Below are 21,786 nucleotides of genomic sequence, written 5' to 3' on the forward strand. Positions count from 1 at the left end.
TTGTCATTAAACTGTTTATTGAAAACAGCACAAAGCTCTCCTATGTCAAGCCAAAACATTTAGTCTCCGGACTGTAACCCTTACTTACCTTCAAAGCATGAGAACTGCAGAGCTGGCTCTAACTGATATAAAATTTGGACAATGTGTAAACATTTTCATTAGAATGTTTCCTTTGGCAAATGGAGAACTCTACTCTTGTCAATTACACCTCATACCCCAGTTTTACAGTAAGGCTGTCTGTGAACTTATCACATTCCCTCACTCAAATGGACGTCAGCACATCCTTAGAATGTTCAGAGTTGTAGAGCCATCCCGCGGTTACTCTCCACATCCCTCCAAGCAGCACGGCCTGTTCACTGAACACTGCCCTTTCCCCGGTCCTAAGGAATACCCACTGCAGCGGAGGCCGGGGCTCTTTTATTGTCAGCTCCTCTTACATAATCAAGGTCACCACGGAGCACGGAGCAGCTCTGCACCCTTACTGCAAAATAATACTTTATTGTAGAACACGCTACATTTTATATACCCAAGTACCTGTTAATGGATATTCTAAATCCAGTATCTGGTTATCATGAAGAACACCGAATTCATTCGGTTGTGGTGGCACGCGCCGTTAATCTGCGCACTCAAGAGGCAGAGGCTGTGGGTCTCTGTGTTTGAGGCCAGCCTGGTCTACAAAGAGAAACTCTGTTTCCAAAACCAAAACCGGTGAACTCCGTATACACTTTTATAGACATGCTCCAGTTCTCTTGGTGAAAGCTGAGACTTGAAGTATGAGGTAACTGTCACCTTTTATTTAAATTATATTCTCTCTCTCTCTTATGTGCCACAGTGCCCGTGTGGAGGTCAGAAGACAACTTTCTGAAGTGGTTTCCTCCTTCCACCATGTGGGTCCCAGGGGTGAAACTCAGGTTCCTGCCAGCAAAAGCCTTAACCTTGGAGCCATGTCAGCAACTGCATCGTGTTACCTTTACCTTTTCAAGAACTAATGGTCTGTTTTCCAAAGTGGCTGCTGGTAGTTTACCCTCTCCCGAGCATGTATGCTTCCAAGCTCCCGTGGTCACCTTAGTTCACTTTTTTTTTGTTTTTCAAGACAGGGTTTCTCTGTATAGCTTTGGAGGCTGTCCTGGAACTGGCTCTGTAGACCAGGCCGGCTTCGAACTCACAGAGATCCTCCTGCCTCTGCCTCCCGAGTGCTGGGATTAAAGGCGTGCGCCTTTAATTGCAGCCACTGAAGTGGAAATGTTAACCCCTTGATTTGCATTCTTGATGAGCATGATCAGCTTTTCATGCGCCACTGGGGATTTGTGGCAGTGGCTTTCGGCCTGTGCAAAATGCATGGAGATCTGAAAGTCTTTCCATTAAGATTTTGCTAACGCAAGAGTCCTTTCTAATTCCTTTAGCTGCATATTGCCTTGAGTAATCATCATTCGTATCGTATCCTGTGGAAGAAAGGGGAATCCAGTCATTGTTTTACCAGGTTAACCATGGCCCAGTTCTATTACTTCATCTGCTACCTCCAAGAACCAACAGTGGGAAGTGCAAGCCACTTTAAAATGCCAGGGGGACTTCCGCAGTGATCAAAACGAATCACCCTAGGGGCTTATTTCGCTAAACACAACAGGGCAAAGGGGCCGCGGCCTCGCTGTGGTCTCGCTCTCACCTCTTCCGTGGCACTTTTGTTTCTTTTGAATTCTTCCCTGGCCCAGTCCTGGAGGTACTTCCGGTCGGAATCGCTCGGAACTTGCCTGATGGCTCGCAGGATCTTCCTGTAGAGGAGGAGAACTTGCTGCCGTCTCATGAACTGCCCGGGGAAGGAGAAACGCCAATTACAAAGACACACCCGCCGGTCCCCCTCTGCAAACAACCAGAAACGTCCCTCTGGTCCTCGAGCGGAAGCAGACGAGCGGCCCGCCCGGGTCACGCACGCCTGTCACCCCGCCGCGGGAAGCGGCGCCGCAAGCCGAGGCCCGCGGTGGCTGCGGGGACACAGAGACCCAAAGACCACAACCCCACGCGGGCCGAGCCACGCCGACTGCTCCGGGGCCCCGGGGGCTGGAGCACCGCGGGTACCTGCTTCAGCGTCAGCACCGTGGGAGGCAAGCGCGAGGACGCCATGACGCCTGGGGCGGCAGCCGCTTGGTGCGCAAGAGCGGGAGTGGGGCCTGGGGATGACGGGAACGCGGAAGCGGAAGTAGGCGGCACGCGAGCCATGTTGCTAGGAGACGGACGCCCTAGTTTTGCGTTTTTGCTGGAGGGTCTTACCCTCCCGGAGCGCCCGAAGGAACCTGTCACCTAGGAGCTGCTTAAGCGGTTTACCGGAAGGGAGAACTCGTGCGCCTGTTGAGCACCCTTGATGTGCGTAACTGAAGAGACCGACATTTAAACTAGTAATTTCAATTTGCGTGCCGCAAGCTTTTGTTTTAATCTGACCCTCTAGTCACCGGGATCGTTGCAGCTCCGCGAACTTGCCCTACTCATGCGGCCTCTGGCCTGTTCTGTCCCCCACACCACACCCCCCGCAGTGCATCATATGTAACTGCTCAAAACAGCCCCGGATGCACACACCTCTAATTTTCTCAGGGTTTACCTCACAGGCATTACGAGGGAAGCTTAACCCCGCTTGCTTTTTCAGATCTTCTCTGTTGTGGGAGCTTTAGGATCAAGCTAGAATCAGGGTTAGTGGCAAGCGCCTTCAGTGTCTGTCTGAGCATACCAGTGGCTCTCGGAAAAGTTCTTTATAAATACAGTTTTAACTCTACATTGACGTGTTTGTTTCCTTTGAGACTTAACAGTTTCATCTTCTTACAGCTCTTGTAAAATTGTATTGTACTGATCGGGTTTCCTTAAATATATTTACTCCATCTAAAAGTTATTTTTATTTATGGCATAATATGGGTCTAGGTTATTTTCCCGCCACTAGACTAAAAATTCAGAATCATTCATTAAATAACTTTCCCTAGCTACTGTAGTAATCTTTTTGACCACAGGATCTTTTAAGGTCTGAATCTGTTCAGGTTTGTTTTAATCTTGAACTAGTTGTAAGCATTGCGGCTGGAATGGAAAGGAATCCCGAGAGTCAGGAGCCAAGGAATACCACAAAGTCACTGTAAGCGCAGCAGCTTACAGCCCTGCTCCAGGGGAAGGTTTTCCCAGTGTCTGTTTCGCTAGGGGAAGGTTTCCTCCAAAGAAAGAAAGTGTCATAGTCTTGCTCTGCTCCACTCTGGTACTGGAGAAAAATTGTTACTTCTTTGCTTCACATTCTGGCAAAAGAAGGTCTCACCTAAACCTCATCAGACTAATTCCGAGGGAAGAATCCAGGAGGGCAGCTACCTCGGCCAGGGTGGGTGGAGATTTTTAGGGTGGGAATTGATCGGATTTCAGTCCCTGAGTTTGGACAAGCTCAGAGATGGGCTGGATTTCGTGCTCAGGGATTGGTTGATTTTTGTACTGAGTCGGTCAGTGGCAGGTTTCTCTCTGGTTTTAGAGCCAAAGTGTTTCTTTCACTGGCTCGTTTTAGCCTTTTGGCTCCACTGTTAGGGCCAGTGTGTGTTTCTTTCACTGGCTCTGGTTCCAGAGCCAAAGTGTGTTTCTTTGGTTCTGGTTTCGGGTTAGGGTGTGTTTCTTAGGTTCTTGTTTCTGGGCTAAAGTATGTTTCTTTCACTTGCTGTGCTTTCAGGGTCAGTAGGTTTCTTTCATTAGCTCTGGTTTCAGGATCAGGATGCATTTCTTTGGCTGGCTCCTTTACCCTACACTAGTATTATGCTATACATTTCACTTGTGTGTGTGTGTGGCTGGGCGTGGGGGATGTAAGCACTGAAGCTGTGATGGACAGTATCCTGGCAGTTGGGAGCCAAGGAATACCACGAAGTCATTGTCAACCTTGCAGCTCTGCTCCGGGGAAAGGTTTCCCAAGTGCAAGTGTAACAGCTCCGCTCTGGCCAGTGTAGATTTACAGTTTGGCTCAGGTCCATCAAAGTGTTATAGCTCTACTCTGCTAGGGGAATCATTGCCCAATGAAAGTGCTACAGCTCTGTTCTGGCTCCCTCAAAAGTTGTTACAACTCGTCCCTGCTCTGGTGGAAGTGTCACACTATACAAGCCTCACTCCAGATTTATTGGGAGAGAAAAATCCAGAAGGGTGGTGCCTCTAAAATGAGAAGCAACAACTGGACAGAATACAGAGATTATATAGGGTTTCTTGGGGGGGGGTCCTGAATTGGTGAGTTTTTGTGGTCTGATTCTGGGGGAGTTAAGGGATTGGTGGAATTTGAAGTCCTTGGACACCCACTGTCTGGCCCAGTAGTTTCTTATTATAATATTTTATTATTGTTCTCTATGACCCTTGGGGTGGGTACTGAGTTGTTTCTCTCCACATTACCTGGGGATAGTTATTGGAATTCTGAACTAGTGCTGGGCCTATACATTGGGCACAAAGAACAGGTACTTTGTACATTCTTTTCTGCCCAACCAGCAAGGCACAATGGGTTCGAGCCACAGGAACCTGGAATGAATGAGACAAGAGACAAGAGGGAGATGGACAGCAGGACAAGTTGGCTGCTGTTTAAGAAAATTCTGTACAGGCTTAAATAGGGGAAATGAAGTAGGGGGATGCAGGACAATAAGGGAGGGGTCGGTGCCTAGTAATCGGCTGAGGAGTGTTCTTGGTCACGTACCCAGGAGTGTTTTTGGTCACATGTGAGGGGTGTTGACAGACCACCACTGAGGCTGAGCAGCAGGAAGAGGTTTTAGTGTGAAGTAGTCTAATTGCAAGGAGGAGGGTTGAGTAACCTAACTGTAGATTACTATCAGCTTTTCCTGTGAGCCCAGGTTCTATTCATTAGGAAGCTGGGGAGGAGACAGACTATTCTTAAAAAGACTGACAATATTTACCAGAGGTTTTAAATAACAACGATTGCTCCCAACACTTTTCCACTACAATAAATAAATAAATAGCTGGATGTTGGTGGCGCACGCCTTAAATCCCAGCACTCAGGAGGCAGAGGCAGGCAGATCTCTGTGAGTTCGAGGCCAGCCTGGACTACAGAGCAAGTTCCAGGGCAGCCTCCAAAACAATACAGAGAAACCCTGTCTCGAAAAACAAACAACAACAACAAAAACAAAAATCATGCTAGCCACAGGCAGCATTGTCGTGTGGACATATATTTCCTGACTCAAAGATTTATATTTTGGATACGAAAACTTAGGTCAATGCAGTGTCACTCAGCACCAAAGCTCAGGTTATAGCAGTTTTAAAGAAAAAAATCACAATGACATCATTGTCAGGTGTAGGTTAGGGGAACCTGGTCACATTTGTTTTGACTATACAACCAGTAGATATTTTGGTTATGTATCTGAGCCATGGAAAGCCCTGTACTGTTTAAGGGGTTAAGGAACTGAAAAATTTCATGAGCAGACACAAAATGGAGTCAGTTGAAGGCAGTACCTTAGTCACACCATTCCTCATTTCTTTTTTTTTTTTTAAGATTTATTATGCATACGGTATTCTGCCTGCATGTATGTCTGCATGCCAGAAGGGGGCACCAGACCTCATGGTTGTGAGCCACCATGAAGTTGTTGGGAATTGAACGCAGGACCTTTGGAAGAGCATTTCTGAGCCATCTCTCCAGCCTGGCATTCCTCATTTCTTTTAGTTACATTTGAATCTTTAATTTATACGAAAGGCCACTAGTTCCTCACCATCACTAGACCTCAGAGGAGAACCATGGGGCCTGTAAGGTGTCAGCCATGGAACCAGGCTGACATTTTAATGGAAAATCTAAGGCTCAACTGATATTTGGACGCATAGTTAGGGATAACTCAATAAATAAACCAGATGTCATTTTTAAATAACTATTACTTTTAGATACAGTCATTGGGGCTAGCCCCACAGGAAACATTATGGCCAATATTACCAGGAGTCCAAGGGGAGAAGGGGCATCATGATCCTCACTTCCATGCCACTTGTTGGATTTCTTCTGTGTGTACCAGCTGTACAGCCAGAGCGGGGCTGGAGAGCTGGTCCCATGGTCTCTGGAAGGTGAGGTTGCCTTGGGTGGGCTTTCACTGCCTGGGCTTCTTCCTTCTCAGGCACTATTGTTTCCTTGACCTGGCTATGGAGGATCCACTGAAATGGCACCTGTCACTCGGTGTTTAGATGGTGTCCATGCTTTAGCCTGGTGTGCTGACTGGCCCTGTGGCACAGTGTCTGTCTTTCATTATTTAAAACTCTCTTGGGAACTTTTTACAGTATCAAGTAATTACCTCACCGTCAGGGTAAAAGCATGGCCACCTCAACTACCTTTCAGGTCTGTCTCAGTTAGGATGTTCTGTTGCTGTGAAGAGGCCATGGCAACTCTTTTTTTTTTTTTTTGGTTTTTGGAGACAGGGTTTCTCTGTATTGCTTTGGAGCTTGTCCTGTAACTCGCTAGGTAGACCAGACTGGCCTTGAACTCACAGAGATCCACCTGCTCTGCCTCCCGAGTGCTGGGATTAAAGGCGTGCGTGTGCCACCAACGTCCGGCGACCATGGCAACTTTTTTTTTAAAGATTTATGTATTTATGTGTATGAGTGCTCTATCTGCATATACAACTTTATGTGAGAAACGGGCACCAGATCTCATTATTGATGGTTGTGAGCCATCGTGTGGTTGCTGTGAACTGAACTCAGAACCTCTGGGGGAGCAACCAGTGCTCTTAATCACTGAGCCATCTCTCCAGGCCCCATGCAGCTCTTCTAAAGAAAACATTTAGCGGCTCAGTTGGCTCAGTCCAGTCTCATCACTGCAGGGGGCAAGGCGACCGTGCTGGAGCTGAGAGTGCTACATCTTGCAGGTAACAGGAAGTTGACTGACTCACTGCTGAGCATAGGAAACCGCAAAGTCCACCCCCACAGGGACACACTTCCTCCAATAAGGCCACACCTCCTAATAGTGCTACACCTTGGGGGAGGGAGCACATTTTCTTTCAAACCACCACAAAGTCCCATAACAGTCAGGTGGCAGGCTTAGGTACAAGGTTCCTGTGTTTATTGCACTGAGTCAGTTTGGGAGCAAATCCATGATCTGATTGGCAGACAGGATCAAGTCCCACTCTTTACATTCCTGCAATACTCCTCATGCTCCATTAAGAATGAACAATGTAGCTGAATACTGCAGCAGGAAAGCTCCCCCCACCCCTGCTCAGGAAAGATGGCTCACCTCTCATCATGGGTGTGACCCTTACCCGGACAGCACACTAAAGCTGACTCTGTCATCAGGAGGACCGTCCCCTCCCCATCTGCCATGTGGTGGTATGGGTGGGGGAAGGTCCCCCCATTACTTTGCTACCTGTGGCGGGCAAAAGAACTGGCCCTGTGATCACTAGAGTTGGAGAACTAGCCCTGGGAAATTGGGCCCTGCAGCCAGCCTGGGTAGTATACTAGAGCTGACCCTGTTGGTGATGGTGCAGCTGGGAGAGGGCACCGCATCTTGCCTGGGCAAGACAGTGGAGCTGGCCCTATACATGTCCCTCTGCTCAGTTACCGGCTGTCCTTTCCCACGCTGGCAGAGGCTGCCTCTCTCCTGGACCTCTCCTTCCCAAATAAATTTCCTAAGAGTTCTGGGTGAAGATCTTTCACCAGCAGAACCTTTGCTGAGACATTCCCTTAGCAGGACAACTTGTCACTGGAGCCACAGGAGATGGCTACATTCCTGCAGGAGTTTCCCTTTAGCAGAGTGAAGCAGAAGTAGCATCCCAGGTCAGAGCTGAGGAGAAACGGATAACGGATACCTCTACTGGGAAGCCCCTTAAAGGGGGGCAGTGGTGGTGGTGCAGAGCTCAGTTGTAAAGCCCAAGAGGAGCAGGATTGCTACATTCTGCGGGGAGACCATTCCCCCATGGCACCCCAGCTTCAGGTATAGCCTGATTCCCAACATCTCAGGGTACCTTTCTCCTCACAATTGTTAAGTATCCAAGATACCTCCTATCACAGCTGTAGGTACAGCCTGACTTCCGGACAAGTCACAGCTGTAGGTACCCATGGCGCCTCCCCTCACAGCTTCAGGCATACATACTCTGACTTCCAACAGGTCAGGATGCTTTTCCCTCCAGAGCTATGACACTTGCAACGATGAGGTGGTTCTTCTTCTTTTGTGCCGAGCCCGCTGTGCAGCCTGTGTCCGAGAATGTGCGGAGGGTGTCGGGGATTGACAACACAGAGACCAGTCAACGATGTAAAGAAAACTTGAAGCAGGCCCCCAAAAGGCTCAAGAAAACTTCCCAAGAAAGGCCTCCCTCCAGAAAAGCTTCTGCTCTCTCCTTATCCCTGGCTGGTTCTGCTCTGACACCAGAAACTGACTTGGGTGTGTCAGAAGAGGTGTTAGTCTTTGGAAAAGGTGGAGGTCAGGGCATTTCCCGTGGGCCAGCCCTTTTCAGGAACTTATTGCCCCGAGCATTGTATTGTTTTTAGTAAACATGTTTTTAGTAAACATTGTCTCACAGCTGCCTACTCCCAGGCTGATGGGGAAGTGGGTCTCTGGCCAAGGTCTGGTGTCCCCACAGTTTTGCTTCTCTTTTATTTTAAATTCTGTTTTGTTGGGGGGGGGGGGTTCTAGAACAGAGGGAGGGTGGGGGGATGGGTGAGATGGGGATATATGTGAATCCTAAAGAATCAATAAAAGTTTTAAAAAAAAGAACAAACAAAGATTAACTCAATAATTTTTAATAGTTTTCAGAATATAAGCTGCATAGCGTTTTCGAATAAAAATAATATAACTTTAAGTACATGCTTCAGGACACTTAGTTAAAGAGCAATCTGTCTTTGATGACCACCACATAAAGGTAGCACACTTCAGTGTAGCCTGCAGACAGACATGGAGACAGACGCACAGCACAATGTCCACAAACAACATTTAAACAGAGTACAGCACATGATTTCAAGTATTCAAAAACACTGCTTTCTGGCCAAGTAAAACTGCCCCCACCCCCAAGCAAACAAAAGCCAACGTTACTGTGTTGTGTGTGAGCGCGGGGAAGACGGAGCTGTTTAGCTCTTGTGGATATGGCATTCGTTACTCCTCTCCACGGTGAGACTGGCTCAGGGTAGCTTGAAAGCAGTAGGAGGAAGAGTTCTTCCTCCTGACATTGGGAAAGGTGGCTACAGAAACACATTCCAGCAGTCAGAATGAGAATGGAGAGCCGCTCTCCACTACTGCATGGTCTCCCGAGCAGCCACTGTGAAGAGCACACAGCTGCTTTGTTTTTCACACAGCTCTATGATCATCTTTGCTAGAACTTTGCTGGTTGCTCTGAGAACATCCCTGCACCGTTTGCTGCTTTCTGAGCAGGATAACAAGTGCCCAACCAAGTGATTATATGTAGAACTTAAGGCAGGGACCAAAATGTAGCTCCCTTTAGTCTTTTCTGCAAAGGACTGTAGAGAATACAGCCCCAAGCTCCTGGAAGCATTTCTTCAAGGTGTCAAGGCCACTGCCACAGGAAAGCAGGTGGCCAGACTCCAGAGAGGGGCAGTGTGACCTCTAGCTGGTCCCTAGTTACAAGCCCTGGCACTGCTTGTGAGCCTTCTGTGCTTAGCACAGCAGGGAGTTCGAGAGCTTGTGCTAAGCTCTGCTATGATGTAAATAAATACAAACATATAGTGCAATAAGTATTTTTATATAACCACTGGATACATTTAAAAAAGACAGATCGAGATGAAGTCCTATTGGAGTACTGAGTTCACAAACAACTGACTAAATGGAGCACCAGGGGAAGATGTCGTGATCACACAGCCCCACTACAGACTGTTTCTGCTCTATGAGTCAGATGCTGTCACCAGCTCAAACCATTGCCTCAGGGCGTCACTGAGGGTCTCAGGAAGTGCATTCACGTCTCGAAGAATGATGTAAAACGGAAATGGGAACTCCTCCATGTAAGATCGGATTTCAGGCATCTCTCCTGGTCCTTTAAATATCGGTACTTTAATGTCCAAGATAGAATCCTGTTAACAAAAGGCATTTTTAAATAAATAGGAAAATTAGACCACATCCTTGACTAGCTCACTGGCAATTTTTTAATTTCTACATAAGAGAAATTTCCAAAATGTTCATGAAAAGGCAGCTCTTTTTGAGTTCCCCTTCTAGGACAAGGAACAATCCAAGGAAAAAGAACAAATAAGAGCAACACTGTCCCTGTTCTAAGGAGGAGTCCCCACGGACCCTACAGCCAGGATCAGTGCACTCTGCGGCTACATGCTCCTTCAGACCTGAGTGTGCCAGCTGCTGGGAGGGTGGGAAAGGCTGGTCCCTATTTGAAGGAGCTGCTTTGACAACTGCCCTACTTTTCATATACAGGGAAGGAAACCACACTCCAGAGGAGTCTGGGAATCTCTGCTCTCCTACGCATGACCTATGTTATATTGTCTCTGTGTTGGGAAGGATGTTCTTCACTGTGTGAATTTAATGAAGAAAAGTGTACAAAGCGACAGCACCCCAGATGGCGGAGCAGCAGTTATACTTCAGAGCAAATTCAAGGGGGGGGGGGGCGCTATCTATAGAATCATGGCTTTTGGCGATCACTCACCCGTGAATTGGGATTATCCAACACAACAAAAATGACGAAGATATTGGCATTCTGGGCAGCCTGGACTGCCGCCAGGACTCTGTCTTTGCCTTCGAGAAAAAGGCCTCGTCCATCAGAAACTATGAGGAGCAGCTGCGCAGTCTCTGTAGAAGCCGTACATTAGAGGAGCAAGGGAAAAAGCAAAACTTGTTTGACAATTGAAAACCATCTGTGGGCCCTCTAAAGCCAAACAGATCCCTGGAGCTGCCACAGGAGAGGCCTATGGCCAGACCTATTACTCAGGAGAGACAAGACACTCAATTGATCAGTATAGCCGTGCTTCAGGGAAGGTCAAATTTAGATCAACTTCAATTGTGACTCCCCCTCCCCCACAGGGTGCCCTGGAACTAGTTCTATAGATCAGGTAGGTAGGCCTCAAACTCAAAGAGATCAATCAGCCTGCCTCTGTCTCCAGAGGGCTGGGATTAAAGGCGTGCGCTAGCACTGCTTGGCTAAAGATTCTGTTTGTTTTTATGTTCTATGAGTGTTTTGCAGCACATAAATGCACCACATCCACACACCATCTACACAGGCCAGAACAAGGTATCTATTCTAGAACTGGAGTTAGAGGCAGTTTGTGCTTGGAACTGAACTTCCGTTCTCTGCAAGAGTAGAAAGTGTGGGAACAGGAGGCTCAGCAGAGTAAGGCATTTGCTACCTAACTGACAACTTAAACTGATTCCTTGGGGCTTACAAGATAGAAGGAGAGTTGGCTTCACAGGCTGTTCTGTCAACCATGTGTTTAAGCTTATGGACTCCAGTGACCACAGATGAGCAGGCCATCAGAAGTGATCAAGTCAGTGAACTAGAATTATGTCTTCCAAATGTCATATATATCATATATATCGCTTCTCGGATTTTGCCAATTCCATGTTTCTAACTTCCTCTCCTTTACCCATCTCTGTGTCAGAGCCAGGGCTAAATAACTGGGGTATTTCAAGCCAGGGTTACATGAACTCAATTCCATACACCTTTCTCCATTCCCTTATAACTCTGAACTTATGTATCCTATAAATATGCACTAATTTGTATCTAGCACTTTTATCAGTATATCTAAACATTGAAAATGAGGTCAGCATAAATTTCGGGATAATGAATAAAGAACTCTATCACTGATTCCATCCTTTTATGTTTTTCCTACAGAGAATACATTTTTAAAAAGGTGATGGGAAGTTAGAGGGTCTTAACTGGTAAAGCTGGTAAAATGTTTGCTCTGCAACCATGGACCTGACTTAGGATTTCCAGTGCCTAAATAAAAGTCAGGTGTGACAATGCATGCCTGCAATCCCAGTGTTGGAGAGTGGGAAATGGGAGGAAACCTGGGGCTGATGGCCAGTTTAGCTGCGAACTCCAAGTTCACTCCAAAGCAGAGTGATCAAGGAAGACTCCCAATGTCAACCTTGGGCTTGCACACACAGACCTGCATCTACATTCGTACATGAACACATATACACTCACTCATGAGATGGGGATGGGCAGAGAAAGACGAGAAGCAATTTGTTAGCAAAGGGGAAGAATGTGGCTCACCCGGAACGACGTTCTGTGACAGCTTCTGGGCAGCTGCAAACATCTTGGCTGCAGATTCTAGAAACTAAACAGAACCAGCACAGATTAATACTACCCCTCCTAACTAGAGAGATTTCTGGCTTCTGACATACGGCCTGCCTTCTTACTATGCAGCATTTACCACCAGGCACTGGCATGCTGAAGTACAGACAGACAGTTACTGACTAGTCGCTCCACTAGTGCCCTATAAGACACTCCACAGGAAGAAAGATGGCAATAACATGAATAGCCATGAATGAAACAGTTTCCTTCTTTCAAGAAAATAAGCCTGTTGAACAAAAGAGAAGGCAGCTTGACAGCAAGAACTAAGAACAGAGGGAGGCCACTGTTTCATCTTCCTCAGGAAATCCCTAGCTTAACTTGCCATCATTTTGTCTCTAGGCTTAATGGGAGAGAGCCTAAGTCCAAATCCAGCAGATCAATAGGAACTGAGCAATAACCTTGTTTGTTCAAATGTTTCAAACTCAACTGTGGTAATATCACAGTTGAGGACTGAGAAGAAGGAATCACACCTTGGTTAAAAGATGTCAAGGAAACTGTTCTAGTAGCATATAGGTTGAGGTTAGTACTGTGTACGTCAGGCTACCTGTCCTAATTCCAGAAAGCAGACAGGGGATTCTAAAAATTAATGTCTCTTAACATCAGCGTTAGAATTGTATTTTAAATACATGGAAGTACTCTATCTGAATGTACACCTTTATGGCAGAAGAGGGCATGAGATCCCACTATACATGGCTGTGAGATACCATGTGGTTGCTGGGAATTGAACCAAGGACCTGCGGAAGAACAGCCAGTGCTCTTAACTGCTGAGCCATCATTTCAATCCCAGCTTTAGAATGTGTGCAAACGAATCTTGATTTCATCAGAGTACCTGAGCAATCTTAGTCTTCCTTTGTTGGAATTTGCAGAACCTTAGAATTTGAGACCCAGAAGAATCACCAAACTGCTCGTGGAATGGATGCAACAGTTTTACTGACTCTCCAAAACTGGAATGAAAACCAGATATAATGTGATGTTTTTCCAGTCATGAAGGTTGGGAACAGGATTTCTTCACTGGGATTAAAAGACAACATTAGAGTTGGGTGGTGGCGCACACCTTCAATCCCAGCACTTGAGGCAGTTTAAGGACAGCCAGGGCTACACAGAGAAACTGTCTCAAAACAAAACAAGAAGTCCAGTCCAAAGGGAACCCCGGGGGATGAAGAGTTGGCTCAGGGGTTCAGCTAAGAGGCTAAAGAGCACCTCTTCCAGAGGACCCACCACAACTGTCTGCAATTCCAGGTCAGGGGATCCAACACCCCCTCTGGTTTCCAAGGGTATTGAATGAATGCAGTGCACAGACACACACAAAGCAAAGGAAACACCCATATACATAAATAAAATGTAAAAAAGCTTTAAGACAACATTACCTGCACACTGCGATCTGACCCACTTCCAGGAGAGTTAGAGCATTACCAATCACAGCCAAAGACTCAAATGCAAGCTATGAAGAAGAAAAGGAGAGTTTAAGGCATCAAAATTCCTCTAAGCCAGTTTGCCTCAAGATTTCACATTATGATTGTATGGCAAAGAGGTGAACAATAGTACTGAAGCCAACTGATACAACCAACAGAGGCCAGCGTGCCCCTCAGGCCCTCCTCCATGCTGATGCTTCAACTTAAATGCATTACACCGATAGGATTGGTTTTGTTCTGGATACTACTGAGAAATATGCACATTTTCTTTCCATGGCAGAGCCTACATACTGCCCCCCCAACCCTGACAGGGTTTCTCTGTGTAGCTTTGGAACCTATCCTGGAACTTACTCTGTAGAATAGATTGGCCTCGAACTCACAGAGATCCGCCTGCCTCTGCCTCCTGAGTGTTGGGATTAAAGGTGTGCACCACCACTGTCCGGCTCATAAAATCTTTTATATGTAACTAAAATCTCAATTCATTCTCATGCAGTAGAGTCAGACTACAGAACTGAGTTAGAAATGTTATTACCAGGGTTTTAAAGACTTTGAGTCAGGGTCTTTTTCTCTGAGTCAGCGTGCATGTTTCTTCATTCTCATGCAGTAGAGTCAGACTACAGAACTGAGTTAGAAATGTTATTACCAGGGTTTTAAAGACTTTCTGAGTCAGGGTCTTTTTCTCTGAGTCAGCGTGCATGTTTCTTCATTCTCATGCAGTAGAGTCAGACTACAGAACTGAGTTAGAAATGTTATTACCAGGGTTTTAAAGACTTTCTGAGTCAGGGTCTTTTTCTCTGAGTCAGCGTGCATGTTTCTTCATTCTCATGCAGTAGAGTCAGACTACAGAACTGAGTTAGAAATGTTATTACCAGGGTTTTAAAGACTTTGAGTCAGGGTCTTTTTCTCTGAGTCAGCGTGCATGTTTCTTCACCCGCCCTGCCCCCCAGTAAGCACCTTCCCTCCAATGCTGATTTTGTCTGTGAAGCTTGAGATTTCTCTGCTGCCATCTGTTGCCCTTGAGGTTTTCCTGCCTTTTAATTCAGAGAACATGAACCTAATCAAGACCCCTAGAATGTAACACGATGTCTTAGAGTGCTGGGGAAAAATGGGCTTTGAGAAAGGAAAACTGAGAAGGGAGGGGGCATCTTGTATTTTCCTAAGTGATCTGAAGACGCCTCCATTTCCTACTCTTCCTTTCCCCTGAGTGAAAGGGAAAGAGTTGTGCTTAGTGTTTCCTTTTGTACTTCACTGCTCCAAGACCCTGTGCAGTTTGAAGATGGCCCAAAGGAATTACAAGCATCAAGTCAGCCAGATAACCTGAAATCCCCTGACACAAAATATTCATATTTTGGAAATAATATTCCTGTCTACATAAAGAAGGTAAAAATCTAGCTCACCATGAAACTGAAGCATAAGAAGTAAATTTTTATTCATTTAAAAATGGTTAATAGTGCTGGGTGGTGGCGGCACGCATCTCTAATCTCAGCACTGAGGAGGCAGAGGCAGGTGGTGGATCTCTGTGAGTTCAAGGCCAGCATGGGCTACAGAGTGAGTTCCTGGACAGCCAGAGCTACACAGAGAAACCCTGTCTCCATTAAAAAAAAAAAAAAAAAAAAGCTACTAGAACACATCTTTGTTTAGAGAAAATGTTTTAAGGTTGCCAATTTGTAGATTCTAAATTTCAGGTTAGTAAGTAAGTTAGTGAGGGTTTTATATACTGACAGAACTTTAAAGACAGGACAGATGAAAAACTGTACAGGATAGCTAATTAGCCTTTGTAACTGAAATGAATCCAAACTTAAAGTTTTAAAAACAAACCCTCCTTCATTTATTTTTCAATTTCTGGGCCAGAATTGATTTAATTCTTTTGTCTTCTACATCCCCAAACCAACCCAACACAGAGCCTAGATATAAAGACATGCAGAACTGTAAGAAAATAAAAAACAAAACTGAAAAATCTTATTACCACCCATATAAATGACAGCACAGTTTTAGAACAAATTAGTAAAGAATGCACTAAACTAGTTTAAATACACATTACTTAATTTAATCTTCGTCACTGAGGTAGCTACTGTTATAATCCCCAGAAAGTAAAACTGACAACAGGCTGCCTCAAGTTATGGGGAGGTGGGATGTGAACCACACTCAAAGGTTACTTTCTAAGTTTTTCCAGGACAGCATCCATATTAGGTCAGTTGTTGGCTTATACCAAATAATAACATCACTTAAAATAAATAGCATCTCGCCGGGCGGTGGTGGCACACGCCTTTAATCCCAGCACTCGGGAGGCAGAGGCAGGCGGATCTCTGTGAGTTCGAGGCTGGGCTGGACCGATAGCCTCCAAAACAATACAGAGAAACCCTGTCTCGAAAAACAAAAACAAAACAACAACAAAAAAAGCATCTCCTAGAAACCAAATAGACAATGGTTTCAGAAACCCTGTGATATGCAATCTTAATAGTTTAATACATTTCTGCATTTTATAGAAAATAAACACAGCCAGATTTGTTCAGCATAAAAACAGTAGGGGATAAAATATTTGCAGCATCATGGAGCTGCCCTTTAGGCCCTAAAGAACACACTCTCCTAGGCGGAGTCACCACATCCTTCCTGCCCGGCCACACTGATACAACTTGGACCCTGGCTTGGTTTTCACTCTCCTTCCTCCTCACCTGTTTGGTGTGGTTGTCCACCATGCTGGAAGAGTCATCAATAGCCAAACAAATCTGATACTGCCGTTTACTGGGCTTGGTCCTTCGAAGCCAAATCCTGTCTTTTCGGAACTGACTGGCAATGTATGGAATGATCTTCCGCATGTTCAGTCGCTTGCCTGTGCGATAGTCTCCCCTGTTACAGAAACCCAACAGGAACAAAGATGAACACACACTCATGCCTCAGAATTTTAAGTCAGAAGTCACATTAATAATTAAATCTACAGTATCAAGTAATTAGCCCTCAGGCAGAAGGAGGTGTTACCATTCACTAAAGACTGCAGGTTAGATTCCTCTAACCACCAGCTGTTTTCAGAAAAGCTAAGACATATTTTACAAAATTAGAAAATACATTTTTCTGTATTAAATACAAAGTTGTACATGCTTCTCTTTTGTGTTCTAAACCATGATTTTGACAACATCTTTGTGGCCCTGATCCTAGCTGAATAACACGAGCATAGTAAACAGCACCACATCCAAGGCCGTTTCCACACAGCGGTGGTGTAAACTGTCTTTGTACATATACTTCTGCACCACAGAAATGCATACACACATGGTTACTACTACAGCTAATAGGGGACAGTAGCGCTACAGAACACCATACTGGTTGCCCAGATAGCAGAAGTGGCAACCCAGAAGCCAACACTTACAAATGTTCAGTGCTGAGCACAACTGAACTGGTTGACACTGACCTCTAGGGGCCTCAGGAGGGAAAGACTTACCTCAACTTGGCTGCCTGTGTAGGCTCTAACAGCAGACGAAGCTGCTCACACAGCTGTTGTGAAAGAGATGCAGTTAAGACCAGGTAACTCTGCCACATCTCAGCTGCAGCCTTCTCCTAGGACAGCAAAACAGAAATTACTGTTAGACTGTTAAGCAGAAAAGAACTTGTGTGAACCTTTTCAGCAAAAGCACTGACAAGCTCTTCTCAGCAAGCAGCAATTCAACTGAATTAATAAAAATGCCTCGTTGCCCCAACCCATAACCTACAGTTCCAAGAAAAGGAGTGAAACAGGCCAATCAACAATGGGAACTCTCACGAACAAATCAACAATTTTGCTCCTGTCACCTGTACGGACCTGTATGCTTTGCACAGCGGCATATGTAGATGAGGAACGCTAGGTGTGGCTGACACAGCCACTCTGAGCCCTCATCAGTTCTCAATAGCACGGACCCACAGACATAAAGGCAGACACTCGATACACATGGGGTAGGAAGAATGATGATAAACACAATACAGATTTGCACATACACCTCTATATTTAGAGGTTAAACCATTAAAATGAAACACACTCCACAGCCAGCAAAGATCTGGAAGACTGCAAGACCACACAGCATGAACTTTTGCTTGGTTTCCATTACAAAGCCAGCAATACAAGGTAAAGCAACCAAATACATATGCTTGTTTTAATGAGACTATAGATCTAGAGGCAACACAGGCAGCATCAGCAGATACCCAGGCTTACAGAAGATTCTGACTAAACGCTCTACTGGCCTCTCCCTTTTACAAATGTAACTGGAGTCAAGAACCTACCGAGTTGTATCTTTAAAAGAAATAGGCAAAACGATGTTGGGGAAAGACAGACAAAACGCAACAGCTCTGACTTACTTCTTCCGCGCTCCCATAGTCGTGAGCCTGCCACGTCTCCAGCTGTCGCTCCATCTCCTGTCTCAGCTCACTGACATCTTTTAAAAGGGGCTAAAAAGGGAGAAGTTACAGTTAAGTGGTGGCCTAGGTTGTAATCAATGCCTTATCATTGGCTGTCTTCCTATGGTGTGATCTCGTTGCAGCTACGTCTGAACTCACAACCTAAGCAAATTTAAAGGTATGATCAAATGATTCTACTTTCTGTTTGCAAGATCATATGGGTGAGGGGAACCGTCATCATTTATAAATACATCTCAGTCAAATAAAAATAAACCAAGGCCTCTTGTTTTCTTTTTAATGTGTATACTGATGCATGCGTACATGTAGAGAGCAGAGGACATCAGGCAACCTCAGGGGCGTCTCTTCTGATAAAACTGTCTCTATGAAGTGAAACCATTATGGGACAAGGACCAGTTACAAGGCTCCTCATGTGGCTGGAGAGATGGTTAAGTTAGAAGTACATGCAAGCATGACCTGAATTCTAGCCTCAGAACCCATGCAAAAAAAGCCAAGTATCTGATATACTTTTAATATCAACACTAGGAGGTAGAAATAGATTGATCCCTGGAGCTGGCTGCTTAGCCTCCTTAGCCTATCTTGAAAACTTCCAGGCCAGTTAGAGACCCCAGGCTCAAAGGGACGGAGGGAGAGAGGGAGGGAGGGAAGAAGGGAGGGAGGGAGGGAGAGGGGGTAGGAAGGGGAAGGACGGACATGGATAGCATACAAAGAATACCCAAGGTTGTCCTCTGGCTTCTACATGTAATCAAATACAAACAGACCCCACTGACTACCCCCCGTACCTTTCCCGCAAATAGTTTCTTCCTAAACATAAACATTAAGTAAAAAACTATTGATATATAACTGTCATAAATTGCCAGTTGTCTTCATGGCTCCTAACACTATCATCCTAATAGCCAAGAACCAGTGCCACCACAATGGATAAGTCTGGGCATGACTTTGTAGTTAAGAAAAGATGTACCAGTTGCTAAAAGATTATGTTATACCAGGCTGGAGAGATGACTTTGAGGTTAAGAGCACTGGCTGCTTGCTCTTCCAGAGGTCTGAGTTCAACTCCCAGCAACCACACAACGGTTTACAATCACCTATAATGAGATATGGTGCCTTCTTCTAGTGTGTAAGCACACATACAGACAGAACACTGTATATTTAATAAATAAATCCTAATAGCTGATATTCTAAACAATGGGCTATTCCACAGAAGTTCTAAAGTTAACATTAAAAATGAATACACATGCGAGTCCAGTACTTGGAAAGCTGTATCTATAAGGAATTGACGCAGTGTATGAATGGTCGAGTCTCGGCTTCTTTCTGGTCTCTCATTCTCTGTCTCCTGGTGAGATGTGGGTGTTCTTGGGTCTTGGTCTTCTTTTGGTTTAACTGTCTGAGTATCCATTTCCATCTCATTAGAGCCTATTTTCATAGAAAGACATAGTTTCATTTATCACACTATTTAGAAAAGACTGACCTGACCCTTCACTACTGCCTGTCACTGAATCAAACCTCAACTCACTCAACAATTCCCATGTGTCTCTCTGCTTCACATTGACCCCAAACATCCTTTGGTCCTTGCTGTTACTGCCAGTTCTTACTGATTTCCCTCTTCCCCTCCTGGAAGGGGAAATAGGAAAGACCAATTTATCTCAAGCATTACAAGGATGTGACTTTTTTGTTGTTTTTTTGGAGACAGGGTTTCTGTGTGTAGCTTTGGAGCCCATCCTGGAACTTGCTCTGTAACCAGGCAGCCTCAAACTCACAGAGATCAGAGATCTGCCTGTCTCTGCTGGGGTTAAAGGTGTGCACCTCCACTGCCTGGCAAGGATGTGACTCTTTCGTGAGTCCAGCATGTATGAGGTCCTGAGCTTACTGCCTAGAACGCCAAACAAGATAACAATAAAATAAAAACATTGTTCTACAAAGCAGTTGGGCTTGAATTCAGGAGAGTCTAATCAGACTTCTGCAACCATTTTCAAAAATTAATTGACTTTTATTGTGTGTGTCACACTGTAGAGGTCAGAGGACAACGTTGTGGAGCTAGTTCTCTCTAGCCACCTTTATGGGGAGGGGGAGAGGAAGGGGTCTCCAAGGATCAAACCCAGGTCCAGGCTTGCACAGTAAGCACCTTTAGCCCTGAGCTGCATTACCTCTCTAGGCCCGACTTTATTTTTCCTATTGCTGTGGAACAGTATGACAGGAACAAGGCAGACGAAAAACCCTTAAATCTGCCACACTCGTTGGGATTTTCATTTATTATACTGGTGGAAGTTATTTACTTTTAGAGAGCATACAATACATATCTAGCGCATTAACTGTGTATGTGGGTGGTGTATGCCTGGATTCTCAGCACCAGGAATGCCCAGGAAGGCTGTGAGTGCTAGGCCAGCCTGGTTATATCGTGAAATCCTATCTCAATGACCAGAATATCAAACTGTCTTGTAACAGAATTTGGTTAGCCATGAAACACGAACTCATCTTTTACATACATTTCCTCATTTTCTTTCTTTTTTTTTTTTTGGTTTTTATGAGACAGGGTTTCTCTGTATTGTTTCGGAGGCTATCGGTCCAGCCCGGCCTCGAACTCACAGAGATCCGCCTGCCTCTGCCTCCCGAGTGCTGGGATTAAAGGCGTGCGCCACCAACGCCCGGCCCCTCATTTTATTTTATTTAATATTTTCCTTTCCTCTATGCTTATACCTTAATGTAATTAGAAAACAATCTCTATAATGATCAACATCTTATGCAAATGCAGCAAACACACTATTCTTCTGTGCCTCAAATAGATTATGATAGGTAATTATGAGAAGCGAACTATTCACCAAAGCCAGAGGTTAGGACAGGAAAGAGCAGAGCAGAGTCTCGACTGCAGTCATTTCCTAGGACTCACCAGAGGACGCAGCAGTGTCTGACTTGACTGTCTCCGGCTTCAGCTGCTCTGTGTCTTCTGCTCTGAGCAGCTCCTCCTCAGTATCCATGAGGACATCTCCTGCTTCCTCCTCCTCCTGCCCCTGCCCAGACTCCTGTGCAGTCTGCTGCTGTTCGTTACTGGCCACATCTGTCAACAGTGCACATGGGAGAAAAATTAATTTTTCTACAGAGCAAAATGATGCTGAATGGATTATCCTCTGTCACTTCTGTCTTCCAAGATTCTACTAATGCTGGTTCTGCCACTGACCAACCATGGGGCCCAGACACTTGTTTGGGCCTAAACAGTTCGTACCATCATACTGACATAACTGTCTATTGTCTACCTCTGAGAGAAGTTATAAAGATAGCATGTATACACACACAACTGGAGAAGAGGCATTATCTGGGTTTTTACTGTTCTACACAAATGACAGTGTGGAGTGGAGGCATGTGACTTGGAGCAGCTAATGGGAACCATGCTTGGGAACTTGTGAGTAAATAAACTAGATATGAAATGGGGCACAAAAAGAATGTCAGCATTTTAATACTGGACAAGTTCACCTTGAGGACCTCATAGCTCTCAGAGACTTGAAAAATTCTATAACCACGAATTCCAATGTCTCTGGCACAAAGCAAAGCTGAGAATATGTTTGCCAAGGCTATGACTAGACTAGGCGTGACTCATTCTCTCCGTGTGTGTGTGTGTGTGTGTGTGTGTGTGTGTGTGTGTGTGTGTGTGTGTGTGCGTGCATGCGTGTGCGCGCGCGTCTTTCTCTCCTATGACAAAGGATATCACGTAACACAGACTGGCCACAAGCCTGCTATGTAGTCAAGGATGACCTTGAATTTCTAATGTTCTGGCGTGCTGGGGACATAGGCACCCCACT

At 45.4% G+C, this 21,786-nt stretch overlaps 2 protein-coding genes and 1 long non-coding RNA gene across 4 annotated transcripts in view; 1 reads left to right on the forward strand and 2 right to left on the reverse strand.

Moving 5' to 3' along the window:
- Window positions 1-2,176, reverse strand: Lyrm2 (LYR motif containing 2). The gene is made up of 3 exons (XM_040740521.1): window positions 2,074-2,176; window positions 1,664-1,804; window positions 1-1,442 (listed from the first exon to the last, which is right to left on the reverse strand). The coding sequence occupies exons 1-3, from the start codon at window positions 2,116-2,118 to the stop codon at window positions 1,362-1,364; spliced, it is 267 nt and encodes an 88-aa protein (XP_040596455.1). The 5' UTR covers window positions 2,119-2,176; the 3' UTR covers window positions 1-1,361.
- On the forward strand, window positions 2,163-11,714 carry LOC121137815. Its single transcript, XR_005875085.1, has 2 exons — window positions 2,163-2,358; window positions 10,331-11,714. It is a non-coding gene; the product is annotated as an uncharacterized LOC121137815 (long non-coding RNA).
- Mdn1 (midasin AAA ATPase 1) overlaps window positions 8,685-21,786 on the reverse strand; it is a 132,223-nt gene continuing 119,121 nt past the window's right edge. For both annotated transcript variants that reach the window (XM_040740514.1, XM_040740510.1), the window contains exons 93-102: window positions 20,880-21,047; window positions 19,245-19,408; window positions 17,939-18,028; window positions 17,052-17,167; window positions 16,291-16,465; window positions 13,574-13,647; window positions 13,036-13,150; window positions 12,126-12,189; window positions 10,560-10,702; window positions 8,685-9,978 (exon numbers count right to left, since the gene is read on the reverse strand). In XM_040740514.1, coding sequence (XP_040596448.1) covers window positions 9,793-9,978; window positions 10,560-10,702; window positions 12,126-12,189; window positions 13,036-13,150; window positions 13,574-13,647; window positions 16,291-16,465; window positions 17,052-17,167; window positions 17,939-18,028; window positions 19,245-19,408; window positions 20,880-21,047 — 1,295 coding nt within the window. In that variant the 3' untranslated portion in view covers window positions 8,685-9,792. The remainder of the gene's footprint in view (window positions 9,979-10,559; window positions 10,703-12,125; window positions 12,190-13,035; window positions 13,151-13,573; window positions 13,648-16,290; window positions 16,466-17,051; window positions 17,168-17,938; window positions 18,029-19,244; window positions 19,409-20,879; window positions 21,048-21,786) is intronic.

This window comes from Mesocricetus auratus, unplaced genomic scaffold (assembly GCF_017639785.1).
Source record: "Mesocricetus auratus isolate SY011 unplaced genomic scaffold, BCM_Maur_2.0 Super-Scaffold_6730, whole genome shotgun sequence".
Taxonomy (NCBI): domain Eukaryota; kingdom Metazoa; phylum Chordata; class Mammalia; order Rodentia; family Cricetidae; genus Mesocricetus; species Mesocricetus auratus.

Coding starts and splice junctions, on each gene's coding strand:
- Lyrm2 (XM_040740521.1), bottom strand. CDS start 2,118: ATGGCGTCCTCGCGCTTGCCTCCCACGGTGCTGACGCTGAAGCAG. Junction 1,805..2,073: donor CGGTGCTGACGCTGAAGCAG/GTACCCGCGGTG, acceptor TTCCCCGGGCAG/TTCATGAGACGGCAGCAAGT. Junction 1,443..1,663: donor ACAAAAGTGCCACGGAAGAG/GTGAGAGCGAGA, acceptor TTTCTTCCACAG/GATACGATACGAATGATGAT.